Consider the following 18,288-nt stretch of genomic DNA (forward strand, 5'->3'; position numbering starts at 1 on the left):
ATTTGTATATTAAGGTTTTATTATATAGGATATGAATGGATTAAGCAGAGATCTTGGTTAACCTTCTCATTTCACTCATTCTTATCTCTCTTTCCATTTGGAATTTAAGAAATAAGACATTTCTCTAGCTACTAGCATCTCACCCATTGGGTGAGAGGTAGATGGAATGGGAAGAGAGATAAGAATGAGTAAAATGAGAAATGTTAATCAAGATCCCAGCTTAATCCATTTACTTTGACTTTATCAAAACTTCTCAGTTTTCTCCTAAATTTTTTTCAGTGTGATTTTATTCCATGAAAATGGTTGTACTTATTTACAGAAGAGATGTCAGTTCATTTTAGACATATATTCGTGCTGAAAAAGATTCAATATAATGTAGGGTTGTTTCTTTTTCCTTTTTCTTTTTGCTTAAGGAATCCAAGCATCAAAGATTTACACTTTAAAAAATATTCATAGGTACTTAAAAAACCCTTTGAGGTTGCATCCTTATTTCCACTGCTACTTCAGATCAAGTTACACTTGTGCATGATAAGACCTCTCAATTGTTATGAACTTCTTTAACTTTTGCTTTTAGTCAACAGGTTTGTTGGGAGGGGGGTAGATATAAAGAAACAAACCCTGTTTATAGAGCACATTATATTCTATAACATATGCAAACTCTTTCGAATTGTGTCCAAAAACTCATTGACGACCAGTTTGCTAAATTAAAGACGGGAAGTGTTTCTAAAAGAAGTAATTCAGCAACTCTGAAAGACTTCCAGGAGCAGTCTCTATAAACAAGCAGAGAGACTCACTTCATGAATAAGTATCATTATAATAAACTATTGCTGAGAACCCATTATATCCAGAAACATTTATTTTTTTTTTATTTCATTTAAGCCCCAAATCATCCCATGAGATATTTTCACTTCATGAGGTGTCCTGTTCCAATATATAATTGACCTCCCTGGGTCACATGATCAGGGGTGCCAAAGACGGTACCCAAACCATGGCTTTACCCATAAGATCCCATGCTTCTTATCTATGTTTAAAAAAGAAGAAGAAGAAATTAAAACCCCTTAAACCGACCACTTCTTTGCTAGGTGCTCCATCAAGGTGTTCCCATTGACCCCCTTCACCTTTACTTCCAAAATATTGAATAGTGCCACAGAATGAAATGTGTACAAAGGTGTCTGTCCAAAGATATTGGATAGCTTCTTTTGTAATTTATAATTTTGAATCAAAACTTAGCTATTACATAAGTATCTGAGACTTTGGAGAAAGTAAATTCTACTCCCAAAGTATGTTTGGAACCTAAAGATCTCACTGTGATCCAGAGCCAGATTTTGAAATTTGCAAATAAATGTGGTTTGAGTTCCACCTTTGTGTTGCCTACCTGTGTGGCCCTGGATAAAACAGCGAGGAGAGCGATTATTTTTAACTTTAATCTGAATCTTCAAACCAAAAAACATTGTTCATATTTTGCTTCATGCCTTAAGCTTTATTATAAGGCAGAGGATATTATCATTATTTAGAGTATTTCTGGAATTTGAAGCAGTTAGGTCATTCCTGAAAATGTCATGGAGACAACAGGGCTTTAAGTGCCACTCAGTTTCTTTCCTTCCTCTTACTTAAAGCTTTGTCATTCACCATCGCCTACTGTCTTCATGCCATATTCAATATTTACTATGCATCATAAATTGTTGAAAGATAGACAAGATTCTGGCTATTTCAAAATTATTAATCCTTCCTTAATGGAGACAGTTTGAGAGTCTGTTTTCCACACTAAAGATAAAGTTTTTGACTGAGCATGCTGCTCAAACTTTAGCAAAAACTAGACATCATTCATCATAATGTTATATGTGTATTGTTATGGACTGAATAATTTTGTGCTTAAAGCTTTACTTATAAGCAATGTATCTACATCTATATCTATATACATATATTCATGTGACATATGAATCTGCAATGTGAAACCCACAGATACCAATGGTCTACTGTAATTCCACTTATGTTATTTGACATTTAACTTTTCAGTATCAATATATTCCACACTCTGGAATTTTTCTAGTGTAGAGAAAAAGGCAATCATAAACTTGGGAAAATCTCTTTTATACACTTGTGGAAAAAATATTTTCTTAGTTTTCAACTTGCTTTCAAAAATAATTGTTTTAATATCATAATTCATTATCCAGTATTCAATGATTATCCACTAAAAGAAAAATAGATCAAGATGGTGGTTACAAAGGTGCAGGGTCTTATTTTTTTCTGTCAGGATTAATGTATGCACAACATCAAGCATGTGTCAAGTAGAAAAATGACTGCAAGGATCAATAGGTGCAGTGAGATTAGCATTTTCAGTGGCTGTTCTTGACTTTGTAAAGGAGTTATTGCCTATTTGGATCCTTTACCTGAGCCCAGGAAAAGCTGCTTCAGTTCAGTGTGTCAGTGGAAATACAGCGGAGTGGTCACACACATTTGCTAATAAGTACTAGGCACTGGTATCATTCTCACATAAGAAGATAAATGTGCATGTCAAGGAAAAAATCCTACAGACTATTCCAACCTTAACTGACTTGTCTGAGAGAAAGAAGGCACGCCCCTACTCTCCTTACATCCATTCTTCACCTAAGTTATAGTTTACTTATAATTAATACTGCATTATTTCTCCCAGTTCTTGGCATTGTCTTTCGGATGACTTATCTCTTGGATAAAACAGTGGTGGTTTTTGTTATCCCTCTTTTGGCTGTCATTCTCCCCAAACTAAAGCTAAGTGGAACCTTTCAGTCCTCTTCTTTTGGAAAAGAACTTGAATCAGTTGCAAAAGATATTATGGGAAAGCAAAACCCTACTTGTTAAGGAATACGGTTTTTCATTGTTTTGCCCAGTGTCTTGTGGGTGGGATTTGTATCTATGCCGATGGGTCATTTTTCTGGAAAAAAAAAATGTCTCTGGCATGAACAGAAGCATAAGGGGCATTGAGAAATAAACTGTGGAGTGCTTTTGCACAACAGAGGTAGATAAAGGTCATAACAAGCTTTCCTGGGCCATATGACTCAAAGTCCTGAAGATGTCAGTTGAATAAGAGCTCACCAACTAAGTTCTTCCTCAGGAGCATCAGCCACCCCCTCACCCTCCATTCATTGCCCCCCTTACTTTTCTCATTCCCTAGCTCTACTAAATCTACATTCCACCACCAGTTAGGCTTTTAAAAATGCTTGTTTCTATAAGTGTTTAAAATTTGCAACAATTCAAAGCCCATCCCCAGCCACTTCCCACCCACATGTCCCTAGAAATAGCACATTTCTGTAAATCAAAACTACTATCTACGTGTGTGTGCACATGTGAATGTGTCTGCACACGGGAATGTGTTTGCATTTGTATGAAAAAGACAATTTTTTAAAAAGGAACAAAAAATTGAGAATTTTGTATTTCGGTGGTGTTTTTGTTTTGTTTTGTTTTGTTTTTTTGTATTTGCGCAGACCATTTTAGGATTTGCAGTCTCAACAAAACACTATTAAAACAAAGAATCTAGTAAAATATTTGTGCATGTTCTGCTAAACAATTCTAGCAATTTTATTAAGCAATACCTTTATTATTTTTGAATATTCTTAACAGACTGGAACAAAACATTTTTTTTTATTCAAAACAAAATATGCATACTATACGCATGTCGCAGGGTTAAGTATGATGCAGAGATTAAAGTTTGTTTGAACAAAAACAAATGCCTGGGGGCGTTTCATAGCTATAAAGTCAATAACTAAATTTTGTTCGCTAAGAGGACCTTTTCTATAGTTTTCCTTCATCTCTCAGCTACACAGCAAACATATCTGAAGTGCACTTCCCAAGTGTAGTTAGAGAATAGGAAGGAATGTAAAGTTTTTTTTTTAATTATTTGTTTTGTTTGTTTGGTTTTTTAAAAACAGCCCTTATTAACTCTTCCTTCCACTGATTCTACTGTAAACTCATAAAAGCCTTTTTTTATATATATAAAGCAAATTCATAGACACTCAGCAGGTGAAATGTTCCCACAAAAAGAAAAAAGTACAAACAGAGCAATCAGATTTCTCCTCTTTTCTTCAACTATCTAGAGCATGTTAGAGTGATACAGTTTTTGCACTTGAATGAAAATGGCTAACCTATTTTTTTTTAAAAAACGTTCTTATTTTGTGATAATGCAGAATTGCATATACTTTATACCTGGAATAATTTAAAATCATATGTTGGGGAAATCCTGGAGTAAAATTGTGTATATTCTGTATACTGCAGGTGTTTGAGCATCTCTACTATCTCCTTTGTCAACAATAAAGGAGGAAAAAGAAATCCACATTGGTGTTCTTGGCCTCTTTGTCCCCATGACAAGGGCCAAGATGGGCTCCTAGGTTACTGCAACAGAACTGAAGTCACAATGAAAGTCCACCTTCCAAAGGACTCTCTGCCTCTTCTCACCCTGATGCAGGCGGCCACTCAGAGCCACCTGACCAGTGAGAAAGGACAGGGGGCCTTGGGGAACGGGTGTGGGAGCAAAATAGTTCATGGTAATTTTCTTTGCTTTTATTTTGTTTTCAACATAAAAAATGTGATCAACTATCTGATTCCACCTATCATGGGGAACACTTGTTTGTTCCGCTAACCCCCTTGTCTGCTCCGTTGCGGGTTTGTGCAACAGCGGCTCAGAGGCCCACCAGAGCGTGCACGCCCATTCACCGTGGCCACACAGACAGAAGCAAGCGGATGTTGTCTGCTGAGGGGAGAGAGGAGGGCCAGGGGAGGAAAGGCCGGGGAGGGTGCAGATTCCCAAGGCAGGAGGGAGAGTTAGGAAATTCTTTTTAATTTTTTTTCTTTTTTTGGTCTTTTTTTTCTTTTTTATGATTTTTTTTTTTGTTTATTTTTTTGCTATACCACAAAGTCATAGCAATCATTCCTCTAATAGAAACTGACAGGACATAGAGACAGAACTATCTGATGAACATACACAATGACTAGAAATATATATATATATAGAGAGAGAGAGAGAGAGACAGTGAAAAGACTTAGTTTACCTCTGAGAAAGCATCCCCCAAAATAAATCCTGTATTAACAAGTGCAAAAAACAAACAAACGAAATCAACCCAAACCAAAACCAAAGCAAATTAAACGTCCAAACATTAAAACACAGTGTATAAAATGGTGTGAGAAATAGAAGTCACTTGGCAGCCTTTCAGTCAATAAAAAGCTGTGTTTGTGTCCTTGTTTGGATTCAGGCCCATCTTTTTCAGTGTTACCCTACAGGCCCTGCAAGAAGTGATTGGAGGGTAAAAGCACCCAGTCTCTGTGACATCTGACCAGTTGCGTTTTCATGGTGGGCCAGGGCTGCTCTGGTGACACTTGGTGGTGACACTCTGTCCTTCCTCTGTTACTCCTCATTGGCCGAGCTTTCCTCCAGCGTGTTGATGCCTCCAAAGCTCAGCGCCGTGGTGTTCTGTGCAGCTGAGGCTGTGAGCACTGTATGTAAGAGAATCAGTACCAGAACACACAGTTTGAGTCTGCTGTTGCACAGTCTTGTTGCTGAGGAAACTGTGAGCGACGTCCTGTGACAGGAGCCACTGTTTTCCACCGTTCCTTTGGATGGGTTGTTTTTTTGCTCCTGTCTCCTGACGTCACAGCATTCTGGTTCATCATTGGTTAGAAAGGTCTCGTAGAGCCCTGCAGGATGAAGACAGTGGATGGTTAACAGGGAAGGAAGACGTGGGAAGGAGCTCATAGTAGAGAGAAGCTGTTACTTCAGCGTTCTGATCCACAAAAAATCATACAAGCAATGCAACATTTTGTAAAGGGAAGGAAAGTTAAGACAGTCTGGATAAATGGTCAACCATTCTCTCAAGCCAGCCCTTTTAAGTTCCTCACTGTGTTCTTTTTATATTCCTGGTGGTCATTCCATGAAAGTTCTGGGTTTTGATGAATATAGAATGAAAGACGTTATTAGGTACAAATCAGAACCTGAGGTTCTGGATCAACTTGGTGACCAAGGACATGCAACCATCCTTTTTCTTTAGTAGGAACATGACTAATTAATGCAATTGCTAAAGCAACATCAACTAGTTGTGCTAAATGAAATAACTAACCAATCAAAATATCATAGCTATAGGAACCATGTTTCCTAATGGCTTCCTCTCTTGCACCTCACCATTTCTTCTATCCCCCTGTCTTGGGGGGCAGATAGAGAATAGGCATAACTATCTACACATCCAATGGGTGACCATTTCCTTTTGATTTATTTTCTAAATGTTTCTTTTATTCTTCCATATGCTATTCTATTGACCACTGCCTAATGGGACCATTTGAGGCTTAAATGAGGTAAATAATGTAAGCGTATTGTTCGCCTAGACCACGACAGGAGGAGATACTCTCTGCTCTTGGTTTTCTCCACTTCCAAAAACTATCCTCCCTCAGCATTGCCTTTCAGTGAATACCTGTCCATCTCACACCCTCACTCTCGCACTCTTTCTCTCTTTCTTATTCCCTCCTGGAGAGCTTCTCTTGCTCCTTTCCCCTTTTCCTTCTTATTTTAAAATTGCACATTGTTCTTATTTTACAATTGATAGATGTGATAGTTCTGAAATTTTCAAAGTGGTGAAAAAAAATAAAACAACTGGTGCCTTAGCCAGTGGCTCAGTTGGTTGAGGCATCATTCCATACACTAGAAAATGGTTGTGTGTTTGACTCCCGGTCAGGGCACGCCTAGGTTGTGGGTTCCATCCCCAGGTGGGATGCCTACGGGAGGCAACTGATCAATGTTTCCCTCATATCAATGTTTCTCTCTCTTCTTCTCTAAAATCAATAAAACATAACCTCAAGTGAGGGTGAAAAAAAGAAAGAATAAAATAACTGGCTAATCATTATCTTTCAACATTGTTTCTTGCTATATTATACATATGTCATGTTTTATGTAGTTGCATAAACCATTGTTTTCACTGGACTGAAACACTGTCTCAAACTGATAGAATGAAGTTTCTACACAAATTTCATTATATTACACTCAAGCTTAAAAACTGAATACTAAGCATGGAGCAATTGGAAGGATTAAATTAGATTTTGTATGTAAAGTGCTTGGCTCAGTGCCTATCACATAAATATGCTTTAAAAACTGGCTACCATTAATAAAAATAGCAATTAATAGTGTCTCATGACTCCACATAAATAATACAATCTAAAATATCCTTTCCTCTCTCTCCAGACTCATCGCTCACTGTTCCGGCTATCCTGAACCCCTCCCGGCTCTTTTCAGAACACGTGGTACATTCACCCAAGTCTGTATCATTGTCCAGGCTGCTTTCCTTCCTGGTATATTCTCCATCAACTCATACACCTATTCTCATTTTTTTCTTCAAGTTCAGCTCACAGGAAATCCCTGTGTGAAGCCTGCACACACATGCCTGGGCTGTGAGTGCATCTTGTGTATCTTCAAGAGAGAAATTATTATTAGTTCTTTTACTCTCAATTGCTCATTTTCATGTCAATTTCCTTACTCATCTGTCAACTTAAAAGCAAGAACTATATATTTTCAGCTTTGCGTTCCCAATGGATTGCAGAAGACCTGAGCAAAACAGATACTTGATGAGCATTTATTACATGAATAAACTCAATATATATTTATTTAATAAAAATAATCTATTAAATGATATATTATACACTGCAAACTTCAGTTTCTTTGAAAGAAATGACCAATATATCCTTATAATGATGCTTACAATATTCATTTCTTCTTAGGCATTCAAAGGTAAACTTCACCTTCGCCTAGATAGAATATGGAAAAAAAACTGAATTAATGAGGTCTGCAGCTGCGACATTTTTATTGTATGATATTTTCTTATATCATATAACTACTGGTAAGACTAATCATTTATTGAAGTGTAAGTTTTCCAAAATTATATTCTATACAGAGGAGAGTTTACAGTTAAGATGATAAGAATAAAAATCTAAATGTCATTTAGATCAACGTTTTAGAATGTTCATAGTCAGAAAATGTTTAATAATGTCACCCTAATAAGAAGGTCTTCCAAGTTAGCTCAATAGCTAGATTGCTGATTTATAATTATCAGTAAAGTCATTTCAGAAAAGTAAAGATGTTCATTCAAACAAATACATGTATTCTTCTTTTTGACAGACAAAATGAATACTCTATTTCCCCTGTGCATCTTGTAATTTGAGTTTTTATTCAGAGTTATACATGCATGTATTTTAACAACCAAATAATTCCATAAGACTTCTTACAAAATAATAAAAAAATTCCTCCCCCCATCCTGAATTATTTCTTCTTAGAGGCAATTGCAACTCTTTTAGAGTCTCTGTATTTAGCGCCATATTGTAAATAGCCTGCTTTGTGCTTTTATTGAGTTTTCATTTTGAATGTGAGGATAAAACATTCATTCTCCTGCTTCCTCCAGCTTATATGATCCCCACCATACCACCACCATCCCCATTCCGCCCTGGTAGTGAGTTCAGTGTTCATTCTTTGCTTTATTAGGATGTTGTAAAAACAATGCTAATTCAGCCAAGTAGTAAACTTTAGTTTCCCATTATTAAACCACTTTTTTCCTAGAGTAAATATCTTACAGTTTTCTATGTACTTATTAATTCAATCCCAAATATTTTACCAGTTATTTCAGTTGAGTCAGATGTTCTATCGGTTTTATCTTCCTGAAGAAATATCTCCTGGAGCCTACCATCTGGACTGGTTGATTTTTTATGCCTGGTACATAACTACCAGCCTGAAAACCCTAATGAAGCATCCTCTTGGGATGCTTGCTGCCGCTCTCCTCTGGACTCCCTATTTCCTATATCCTCTGCCTCCTTTTTCAATTTGGTGGACCATGTCATCTAGTATCATCATAAGGAAAAGCTCATGGGAGTAAATGTCTAAGATGCTGTATGCCTAAAAATGTGTTTATTTTGCTGCATATTTGATTGTTTGGCTGAGTATGGGATTCTGGTTTAGAAAATCATATCTTTCAAATGTACTCGAGCATCACTCCCACATTAAGTTGTTGGACCTCTGGGACCTGTCCTTTAATTTTCTTATCTCATCTCTCCTATTTGATATCACTTCATCCCTTGCTCTGTTTTCTAGAGGATTTGGTGAGCTTTATCCTGTAATAATTTTATTTAGTTTTTCTCTTTTTTTCCCCTACCATATTTTAATTTCCATGAGCACTTTTATGTACTCTCAGTGTTATTTTTTAAGTGTTTTCATTTCATAGTTGCAATATATTCTTTTATTGCTAGCAGATATTTGCAGCTATTTTATTTCTCATGTTTTATTTCCTCTCTGCATAGGCTCTGTTTTCTCCAAATCACTTGGTTGGTATTTTTGTTCGTTTCTCTCTCTCTCTCTCTCTCTCTCTCTCTCTCTCTCTCTCTCTCTCTCTCTCTCTTTTTTTACATGGGAAGCCTACACATTCTAGATTGTCTGCCTACATGAAAAAATATTGGGATCTCGGCACCTAAAAAGGATTGTGAGCTGTGAGCTACACTGTAGGATGACCTGCCTCAACTGTTCTGATGGAGACATTTTTTAAATGACTTCCTTCCTTAGGTTGTTTGGGTTACCCAGAAAATATCCAATATCTGTTCAGGAGCGCAAAAGCTGGGCAGCCAGTTTCCTGAGAGCTAGATGGGAGAAGGCGCTGGGATGGGGTAGGGGCTGGGGGAGAATCTCAACCTTCAGTATGTATGCAGCACTCACTTAATCCCCATTTTGGGCCCCTACCTGAACTCCTCCTGGTGTCATCCAGGACAATAATGCTCTGCAGTCATCTCTGAAAATATAGTTCCCACCCCACACACAAATATTCCAAGTCTTTTCTCTAAGGTGAGGGAGGGGAAATTGCTAGGTTGGAGAGGTGGGCATGGGCTATGGAGATCTAACAGCTTCTTAAACATATTTTGTTGCCTTCTCCAAATGTCTTCCACTGTCAATTCTTATGCCTGGAGGGAGTCTGGGAATTACAGATGTGCAGTCTATAAATCTGGTTGACGCTTGGTTTCCTCTCTGCTGTTTCTAGCCCTCAGCAAAACCTTGAGCACACATTAATGTTCTTTCTTGTTTCTAAGAGGTTTTTGGTTACTGTCTCCTTATCTATTTTTCTCTTCTTTTGGATTTATGCCTCAAAACAATTTATTTTCTTTTTGGTTTGCCTAGAAAATGGTACTGCTTTTTTCTCTATATCATTCCGCTCTGTCTTGAACTCTGACAGATGTCTGTTTCTCTGTTAGATACATTTATGAATAAACAGGACATACAGCCTGCTAAGTTCAGTGTTTCTTGCTTTATGTGATGGACGGTGGGGTGCATCACCCAGAGGTCCCCCAGGACATGGACACTTGCCCTTCCATCTGGGAATGCTGTAGGCAACTAGATCCCGCCTCAGTGTCTCCCCAGAAACCACCCGTGGATGAGCCTTATTTAAAGTTTCTGGGACCCTGGGCAGCTGCCTTCAAGAATCAGGGAATCTGTGAAGGGCCATCCCAGCCTCAGACCTTTTCCCTCTTCCGAATCCTCCTTCTCTGACTTCCTCACAAGTATAGTTCCCAGTGTCCACCCCAGTAAACCATTTGCACACAGACATGCTTCCCGGGGAAGTCTACCTATAGTGGCTAACTCTTCTCATGACTCAAAGGAACTATAAGAACATATTTCAAAATGAAAATAATAATTTCTTAAACTATGGTCACATTGCACAAATATCTAAGTGATTAGGTTTAGAAAAGAAAAGCACATTTTCAGTTCATAAAACGTTGTTCTGATATATTTTGCTTACAAAATGTTCTATTTGCAATATATAATGAATCATTACCTGCTATTTGACATTAAATAAGAATAATTATAGAAATTATTGCTCAATCTTATAATACCAACCTCATGGAGGTTTTTTGAGGATTAAAAAATACATATGAACTATTGAAAATAGTACCTGGAGGATAGTAAAATCTCACATAATATTTTAATTATTCCCATTATAAATTAGGAAGGGGGTTAAAATACATATAATTAAAATTATTTTGCTGATTTCAATTAGTCTAACTCACTCACAGAAACACCTTGTTTTTCACCGCTCAGCACAATTACTCTATTCTACTATGGTCATTATAAATATTAGTTAAGTACAGGGAAGTCAAATATTTTCAGGAAATCCTTAGAATAAACACATGATATTATTTAAATATAATCCTTCATTATCCCAGCAATTTACCTTTTATCATCTTTAAATCCAAGGAGTTATGAGACTAATTTTTCAAATATTTGAACTAGTAACTACTTTAATATATTTTTTGAACCCAAAGTTTAGAAAACAGTGAAGTAAAAAGAGGAGAAAAATTATCCCAAATGCAAATTTGTTAGGATAAAAACAACAACAACAACAAAAAAACAGTTGGAATTTATTTTCACCATTTAAAAGAATAATACAAACATATATACACATATATAACATTTGCATAAGATATATAGATTTTGAATTATTATTTTTTATGTGGGGACAAACTGTAATCTAGTTTCATCGTTTTGCATGTGCCTTTCCGGTTTTCCCAGCACCATTTATTGAAGAGGCTTTATTTTTTCCACTGTATGTTTTTGGCTCCTTTGTCAAAACTCATTTTCACATATACATTTGGTTTTATTACTGGGCTCTCAATTCTGTTTCATTGGTCTGTGTATCTGTTTTTCTGCCAATACCTTGTTGTTTTGATTGTCATAGCTCTGTAGTATAATTTGAAGTCAGGTAGTGTGATAACTTGGGCTTCTTTTTTCTTAGGATTGTTTTGTCTATTTGGGGTCTTTTGTGGTTCCACAAAAATTTTGATGATTTTTTTTTTGTTCTATTTAACTAAAAAATGACACTGGGATTTTGATGGGGATTGCATAAAATCTGTATATTGCTTTCGATAATATGGCCATTTTAACTATGTTGGTTCTTCCAATCCATAAACACGAGATATCTTTCCATTTTGTTGTGTATTTTTCAATCTCTTTTAATAATGCTTTGTCATTTTCAGTACATAGGTCATTCACTTTCTTTGTTAAGCTTATTCTTAGGTATTTTATTCTTTCTCTTGCCACTGCAAAATGAATTTTTTTTCATTTATTTTCCTGAAGTTTCATTGTTTTAATCTCTATTGGTCTCTTTATACTTTTCTGTCTATCATGTTCTACATCTATGAGTTTCACAATGATTGAAAAGGAGATTTTAATCAATTTACATTTATTTTGGATTTGTAGTACTTGGTCTTGCTTTCAGTAGATAATAACATTTCCAAACATTTAAAAAAAGTTTCTTTATCATTCCCTTTGCTTTCCATCATATACTGTCTGAGCATATTTAGATTCATAATTTGTTAAATGTATGCTGTTATTAATTTTATTAGAACTTATATTTTTAAAAATTACATCCATTCAAACCTACATGCACCTAATTAATAAGGAAATTAAATTTTTACTTCCTTCAACTCCTTGTCCCACAACCTCTTTTGTCTATAATCAGATGTCTTATACTTATTTATTGTCAAATTACTATCATTTTATGTCTTCCATCACAGTGATTATTAAAAATATTTGCATATTGTTTTATACCAATCTCAATTCAGGGATTATTTATTTGCAATTAATAGAAACCCACTGGAGCTAAGTTATGTGAGAAACAACAACAAAAAACAGGTGGTGGGAAGAATATTAGAAAAATTCCAGCCTATTTAATGAAATACAAGACCAAGAGCATGCCAGGCAATATAAAGAACAGCATTATAGCATAACACGGAGTGGGGTGTGCTTCACCTGAGTGGCAAACATTGCACTGTAATTACTCTGTGGCCTACTGCACCCGCCCCCCCAACTCCTTGCAGGCAAATCTTTGCTGCTTTTTCATGTATATGTGCATACATGACTTCATTGCTTTGCTCTCTTGGTCAGGATTGCTGGGTTCCAATAACATACTTCTAGGGAAGCAGATCTACTTGATTTGTTTTTCTTGTCCAACCAGCTACCCTCAAGAGAGATTCCATATAACAAACAAAGCTGCGAATATTTCTCTTGGAAAGAAAAGTGTGACCTCAGTATTTTTCTTCCTAGTCAAATGTGATATTTTCCCCTTGCAGCTTGCAGGATATTTTCTTCATTTTCAAAATTTAAGAACATTTTCAATTTGATATAATTTCCTTAATTTTGGCAGAATGAGGAGAAGCACTTTTATCTATCAATAGAGTGTCCTTAAACTCAAGATATTTCCTCATATATCTTTGATTCTTCCTTTCTTCAGTTTCATGTTTTGTATGTTTTCAATTTATCACATCCCCTGTCATCATTTTTATATTCTTCATCTCCACCTTGAACTTTGCCTTTGCATTCTTCAAGTTTATCTGCCACTTTGCTTTTTCCTACTTCTCTATGGTTGATACTGTACATGTACATAGATTTGCGGGTTTTGTTGTCCTGAAATATATTATTTTTTAAATCTAAATCTATTGTTATGTTTCCTACTTCCCAGCCAAATTCGCATTCACTCTTCTCTCCATGTTTTAAAAGGTCCTTATATACTGAATTTTACTGAGAGGATATGATAATTAATTTACCCTTGCAGTAACTTTTCTCAAGTGTATGCTATTCTGCCTCTCAAACTCTGTCTTTCTTCTTTTATGTACAGTATATTTTATTAGGTTCCATATTTCATTTATGTGTGTTAAAGGCTGAATCAAGTCACCCAAAAGGATTGTTAAAAACCTAAGTTCTAGTACCACAGAAGGTGACCTTATTTGGAAATAGTCTTAAATGACTTAATCAAGTTAAGTGGAGGTCATTTTGGGGCCATAGTCCAATATGACCTTTGATGTTTTTTGTTTTTGCTTCTTGTTTGTTTTTATGTTGGGAGTGATTACCTTCATAATTCTAAACAATATATTCATGCAATTATTTCTTATTCCAGTGATTTTTAGATCAAAGCTAATTATTCTCAACTGAGATAGCTGAGTAAATCCATGTCACTATAATTCTGTTTTACCCTATTAATCCCCAAAGTTGGCCAGTCATTGCTTTTGTTCCAAAACCACAGTTACATTTTTCTGTTTTTTGTTCCATATGTTAAATTTAAAAATTGAAAGTAAAAAAATAAAAGTCCTTAGAGTTAATTTAATCCCATTTAATTACAATGTTATTCAAAGTATTTTAAATACAGGCATGGGAAAAAGTAGGTTTATAGCTATTTGTATGGAAAATAAAACACTGGTTAATAAGTAATAACACAAGAAAAAACTCTGTTTCACATACTCACAACTGTAAACCTACTTTTACCCACCCCTGTATTAGGCAAAATAGATGATCACTTTTTATACTTACCAGTTCATAAAATTTATGAAAATTTTAATAGCTTTATATTTGAATCATCTTTTATTTTTCAAGTAATCAGAAAAAAATATTTTACCTTCATCCTTATATCAATAACTTATCCAGATTAATAACTATACCAAGTTCAATGTTATAATATGAACAGATTACTTTTGTTGCACATATATCTTATAATTTATTATTACTGTATCATCAACATGGAGACTCTATATTATCCTTTTTTCAGTTACTTTTTTGTTCTGCAGTAAAACTTCATTTTTTTCAGATGTGATATATGGAAGGTAAACTTTCAAGAGTATATATATTTAATTTTAACAAACTTTATTCTGTTTGAAAGATAGTTCTGGGCATCACATCCTACATTCATAATCTTTTTCTTCTAATAACGTTGGCAACACAACTTCACTGTGTCTTAGTATCCAGTGTTGTGTGTGAAATTTTTATTGATGTTGTAACAAATTACTACAAATTTAGCAGCTTAAAACAACATGAAATTATTTAATCACAGTTCTGTATATCAGAAGTTAGAAGGGTTGACTGGTTTCTCTGCTCTGTGTTCACAAGTCCAAAATCAAGATGTTGGCAGGGCTGAGTTCTTTTCTAGAGCTTATAAGGAAGATTTGCTTCAAAGCTCATTCAGTTTGTTAGCAGAATTTGGTTCTCTGTGTGTGCAGGATTGAGGTTCCAATTCCCTTGTATGCTGTTGGCTGGGTTTGTTCTCAACTTCTAGAACTCATCTGTCCCCACTCCTTAGATTATGGCCCTTTCTCGACCTTCAAATGCAGCAATGGCCACAGAATCTTTCTCATTCTTCCAGTCTCTCCAATCTCTCCTTCTGCCATATCTTTCCGGTCTCTTATATGGTATCTCTCTGATTGACTCTTCTGCATTCTGTGTTTTTCAGGGCCCATGCATTTAGATTGGGCCAAGGCAGATAATCCAAGATAATTTCCCCATCTCAAGGTCTATAATCTTAATCATATCTACAAAGCCCCTTTTGCTATGTAATACATTCACTGGTTCTGGGAATTAGGCCATGGCTGTCTTTTGAAGGGGGCATTATTCAGTCCCTCTGGCCCCCAAAGATTCACATTCATGACACATGCAAAACACAGTCACCCTATCCAAGGTCCCCAAAGTTTCCACCCAATGCAGCATCAACTCAAAGTGCAGAAATCTCTAAATCTCATCAGTTTTAAATCTCCCCCCCCCCCAATTCCATTATCTAAATCATGTAAATTAGGCATGGATGTGATCTGGGCATAATCCATCCAGGGATAAAATTTCTTTCCATCTGTGAAACTAGAAAGCAAGTTATGTTTCCAACATACAATGGTGAGACAGGTGTAAACTAATAATTACAGATATTCTGCTTCAAAAAGGGAGAAAATGGAAGGAAAAAAACGGGTCCAATTCAAATTTGAAATCCACCTGCACTAACTCCATTAGGTTTCCAGACCTGGGAAAAATACTCCATGGTTCTCAGCTCCACCCTCTGGGTTCCAAGCTTTGCCCCCTCTGATTTACCCTTCTTTTTTTTATGAACAGGAGTATACGTTTGCAGTTGAGTAGTTTCATGAGCATGTTTCTTGCCAGATAATTTGGGAGGAAGGCATCCAATAGCCAGCATTTCTTCATTTCACCCCATCTCTGTCCCTTTCAGTCTAAGCTGACAGTAGTTTTGCTGGTCTAACATTCTCAACAACTTTGTGAGAATCTTATCTATGTCACAGGGATTCACTCCATTTGATAAGAAGCTCCTCCACGGATCTTTCCTAGATAATAGTTTCTCTATTTTTGGCTATTGCTCAGATGGCTGAGGGGATCTTTAATCTCCTCAGAAGCCTTTTGTGTAACTGAACACTCTGACCTTGCAAGCTTTCCGAGGTGTCAGAATGGTTGTACAGCCACACCCTCGAGTGTTTTGTTTTGTTTTCTCTAGAACATGCTTTCCTGACAGCAATGTTTTAAATCTCTCACTGTCTTGGTAGACTGTAACTTTTCCAAATCATCAAATCATGGATTCTTATTGTTTCAGTTTTCTGAATTTATCTTTGCCTTTTTGTGTTTTAGTGTAGGCAGTAAGAAGAAACCAGGTAACACCTTAAACATTTTGCTGGGAAATCCCCTCAGCTTATAGAGCCAACTTCACCACTTTAACCATTTCTGCTTTCCATGTAAATGCAGGACACAATCCTGCTAAGCTTTCTCATAGTATATATCATGTTTCCAATTTCTATGAACACATTTCTCATTTCTTTCTGAGCTCTTATCCACAGCCTCTACAACCCCTATTTCTACTAGCATCCTATGCAAGGCAATCTGGGCTTTTTCTATCACGCCTCTCAAAATTCTTCCATCTTTCCCCACTGCTTACTAGCACAGCACTTCTATATTTCTAGACAATTGTTACAGCAGCACTCAACTTCTAGTACCAAAATCTATATCCATTTTCTATAGCTGCTGTAAAAATTAGTCACAGATACAGTGCCTTAACATGACACCCATTTATTATCTCACAGTTCTGTAGGTCAGAAGCCTGGGTTGGTTCGATTGGTTTCTCTATTCTGTGTCCTGAGGCTGAAATGAGGGTATTGGCCTTGATTATTAAGGTTGATAATGAGTAACAAATACAGTTTCATGCAATTGTGGAAGTGAGATTTCTGTTTTCTTGCTGGCTGTTGACTGGAGATTCTTAGCTTCTGGAGGCTACCTGAATTCCCTGGCTCATGGCCCTTTTCTCCATCTTAAAATCTAGCAACAGTGGGTGAGTTCTTCCCATGATTCTATTTCTCAGATCTACTTCATCTTTGTGGCCAACCCTTCTGTGTTCTGTGATTATACTGGGTCCACTTGGATGATCCAGGATAATCTCCCTATTTTAAGGTAAGCTGATTAGTAAATTAATCCCATGTGCAAAGTCCCCTTTGCCATGTAATGTAGCAGATTTATAGGCATAACATCAATGGAGAGCTTGGGGGTCAAAATCCTGCCTACCACACTGATATCCACACTCTCCTCATTTCATGAGGGCTTAAGTTTCTTATCCTCTATGAAATCTCTTTGAACACTTCATATATCTGTTGTAGTCTAAAATTTGAAAAAGATCCTATATAATAAAAGGCTAATATGCATATCGATCGAATGGTGCATGAATTTCGTGCACCAGGCCGATAGTCCTCTATAATAAAAGGCTGATATGCAAATTGACCGAACGGTGGAACGACTGGTTGCTATGACACGCACTGACCACCAGGGGGCAGACACTCAATGCAGGAGCTGCCCCCTGGTGGTCAGTGCGCTCACACAGGGGGAGCGCCGCTCAGCCAGAAGCCCTGAACCAGGCTTATGGCTGGCTAGTGCAGTGGCAGTGGTGGGAAGCTCTCCCACCTCTGGGGCAGTGCTAAGGATGTCTGACAGCTGGCTTAGGCCTACATCCCCTGAGGGTTTCCGGATTGTGAGAGGGTGCAAACCGGGGATCCCCCCCCCCAAGTGCATGAATTTCATGCACTGGGCCTCTAGTATGTCTATATGTAGCTTCTTTTGCTAGACCCTTCCAATCTGAAACCATGATTTTCCTTCACGTTAGAGAAATTCTTTCAAGGAATGCTTTGATAATTATCATTTCCTCCACTTCCACCTTTGTTTTCTTTTTTATTTTGTTTTGTTTTTCCCCCATCAGGTTTACAGTCAGTGGATACTGATCCTTCTACATAACATTTTACACTCTTGTCACCTTCAATTTCAAGTTTGTCCAGGAGACACAATTCTTCATAGGATGGGTGCATGGAGATCAATTAGACAAATTGCAGCTCCTTCCCTCTGACTCCCAAAAGTCATTTCTGTGAAGGCTTGCTCACATCCATCTCAATAGCTCACGCAATGTCTTTAGAAAGCAGATAATGGTATTTGTGGGCAAACACCACCATTACATAGAT

The 18,288-nt window shown here is 36.6% G+C and overlaps 1 protein-coding gene across 1 annotated transcript in view; it reads right to left on the bottom strand.

Annotated features, from left to right (window-relative positions):
* Positions 1-5,337: 5,337 nt before the first annotated feature.
* The window catches only part of NALF1 (NALCN channel auxiliary factor 1), a 585,236-nt gene continuing 572,285 nt past the window's right edge, over positions 5,338-18,288 (bottom strand). Inside the window, exon 3 of the mRNA XM_008143949.3 lies at positions 5,338-5,664. Coding sequence (XP_008142171.2) covers positions 5,375-5,664 — 290 coding nt within the window. The 3' untranslated portion in view covers positions 5,338-5,374. The remainder of the gene's footprint in view (positions 5,665-18,288) is intronic.

The sequence above is a fragment of the Eptesicus fuscus genome, chromosome 8, assembly GCF_027574615.1.
Source record: "Eptesicus fuscus isolate TK198812 chromosome 8, DD_ASM_mEF_20220401, whole genome shotgun sequence".
In the NCBI taxonomy this organism is placed as follows: Eukaryota; Metazoa; Chordata; class Mammalia; order Chiroptera; family Vespertilionidae; genus Eptesicus; species Eptesicus fuscus.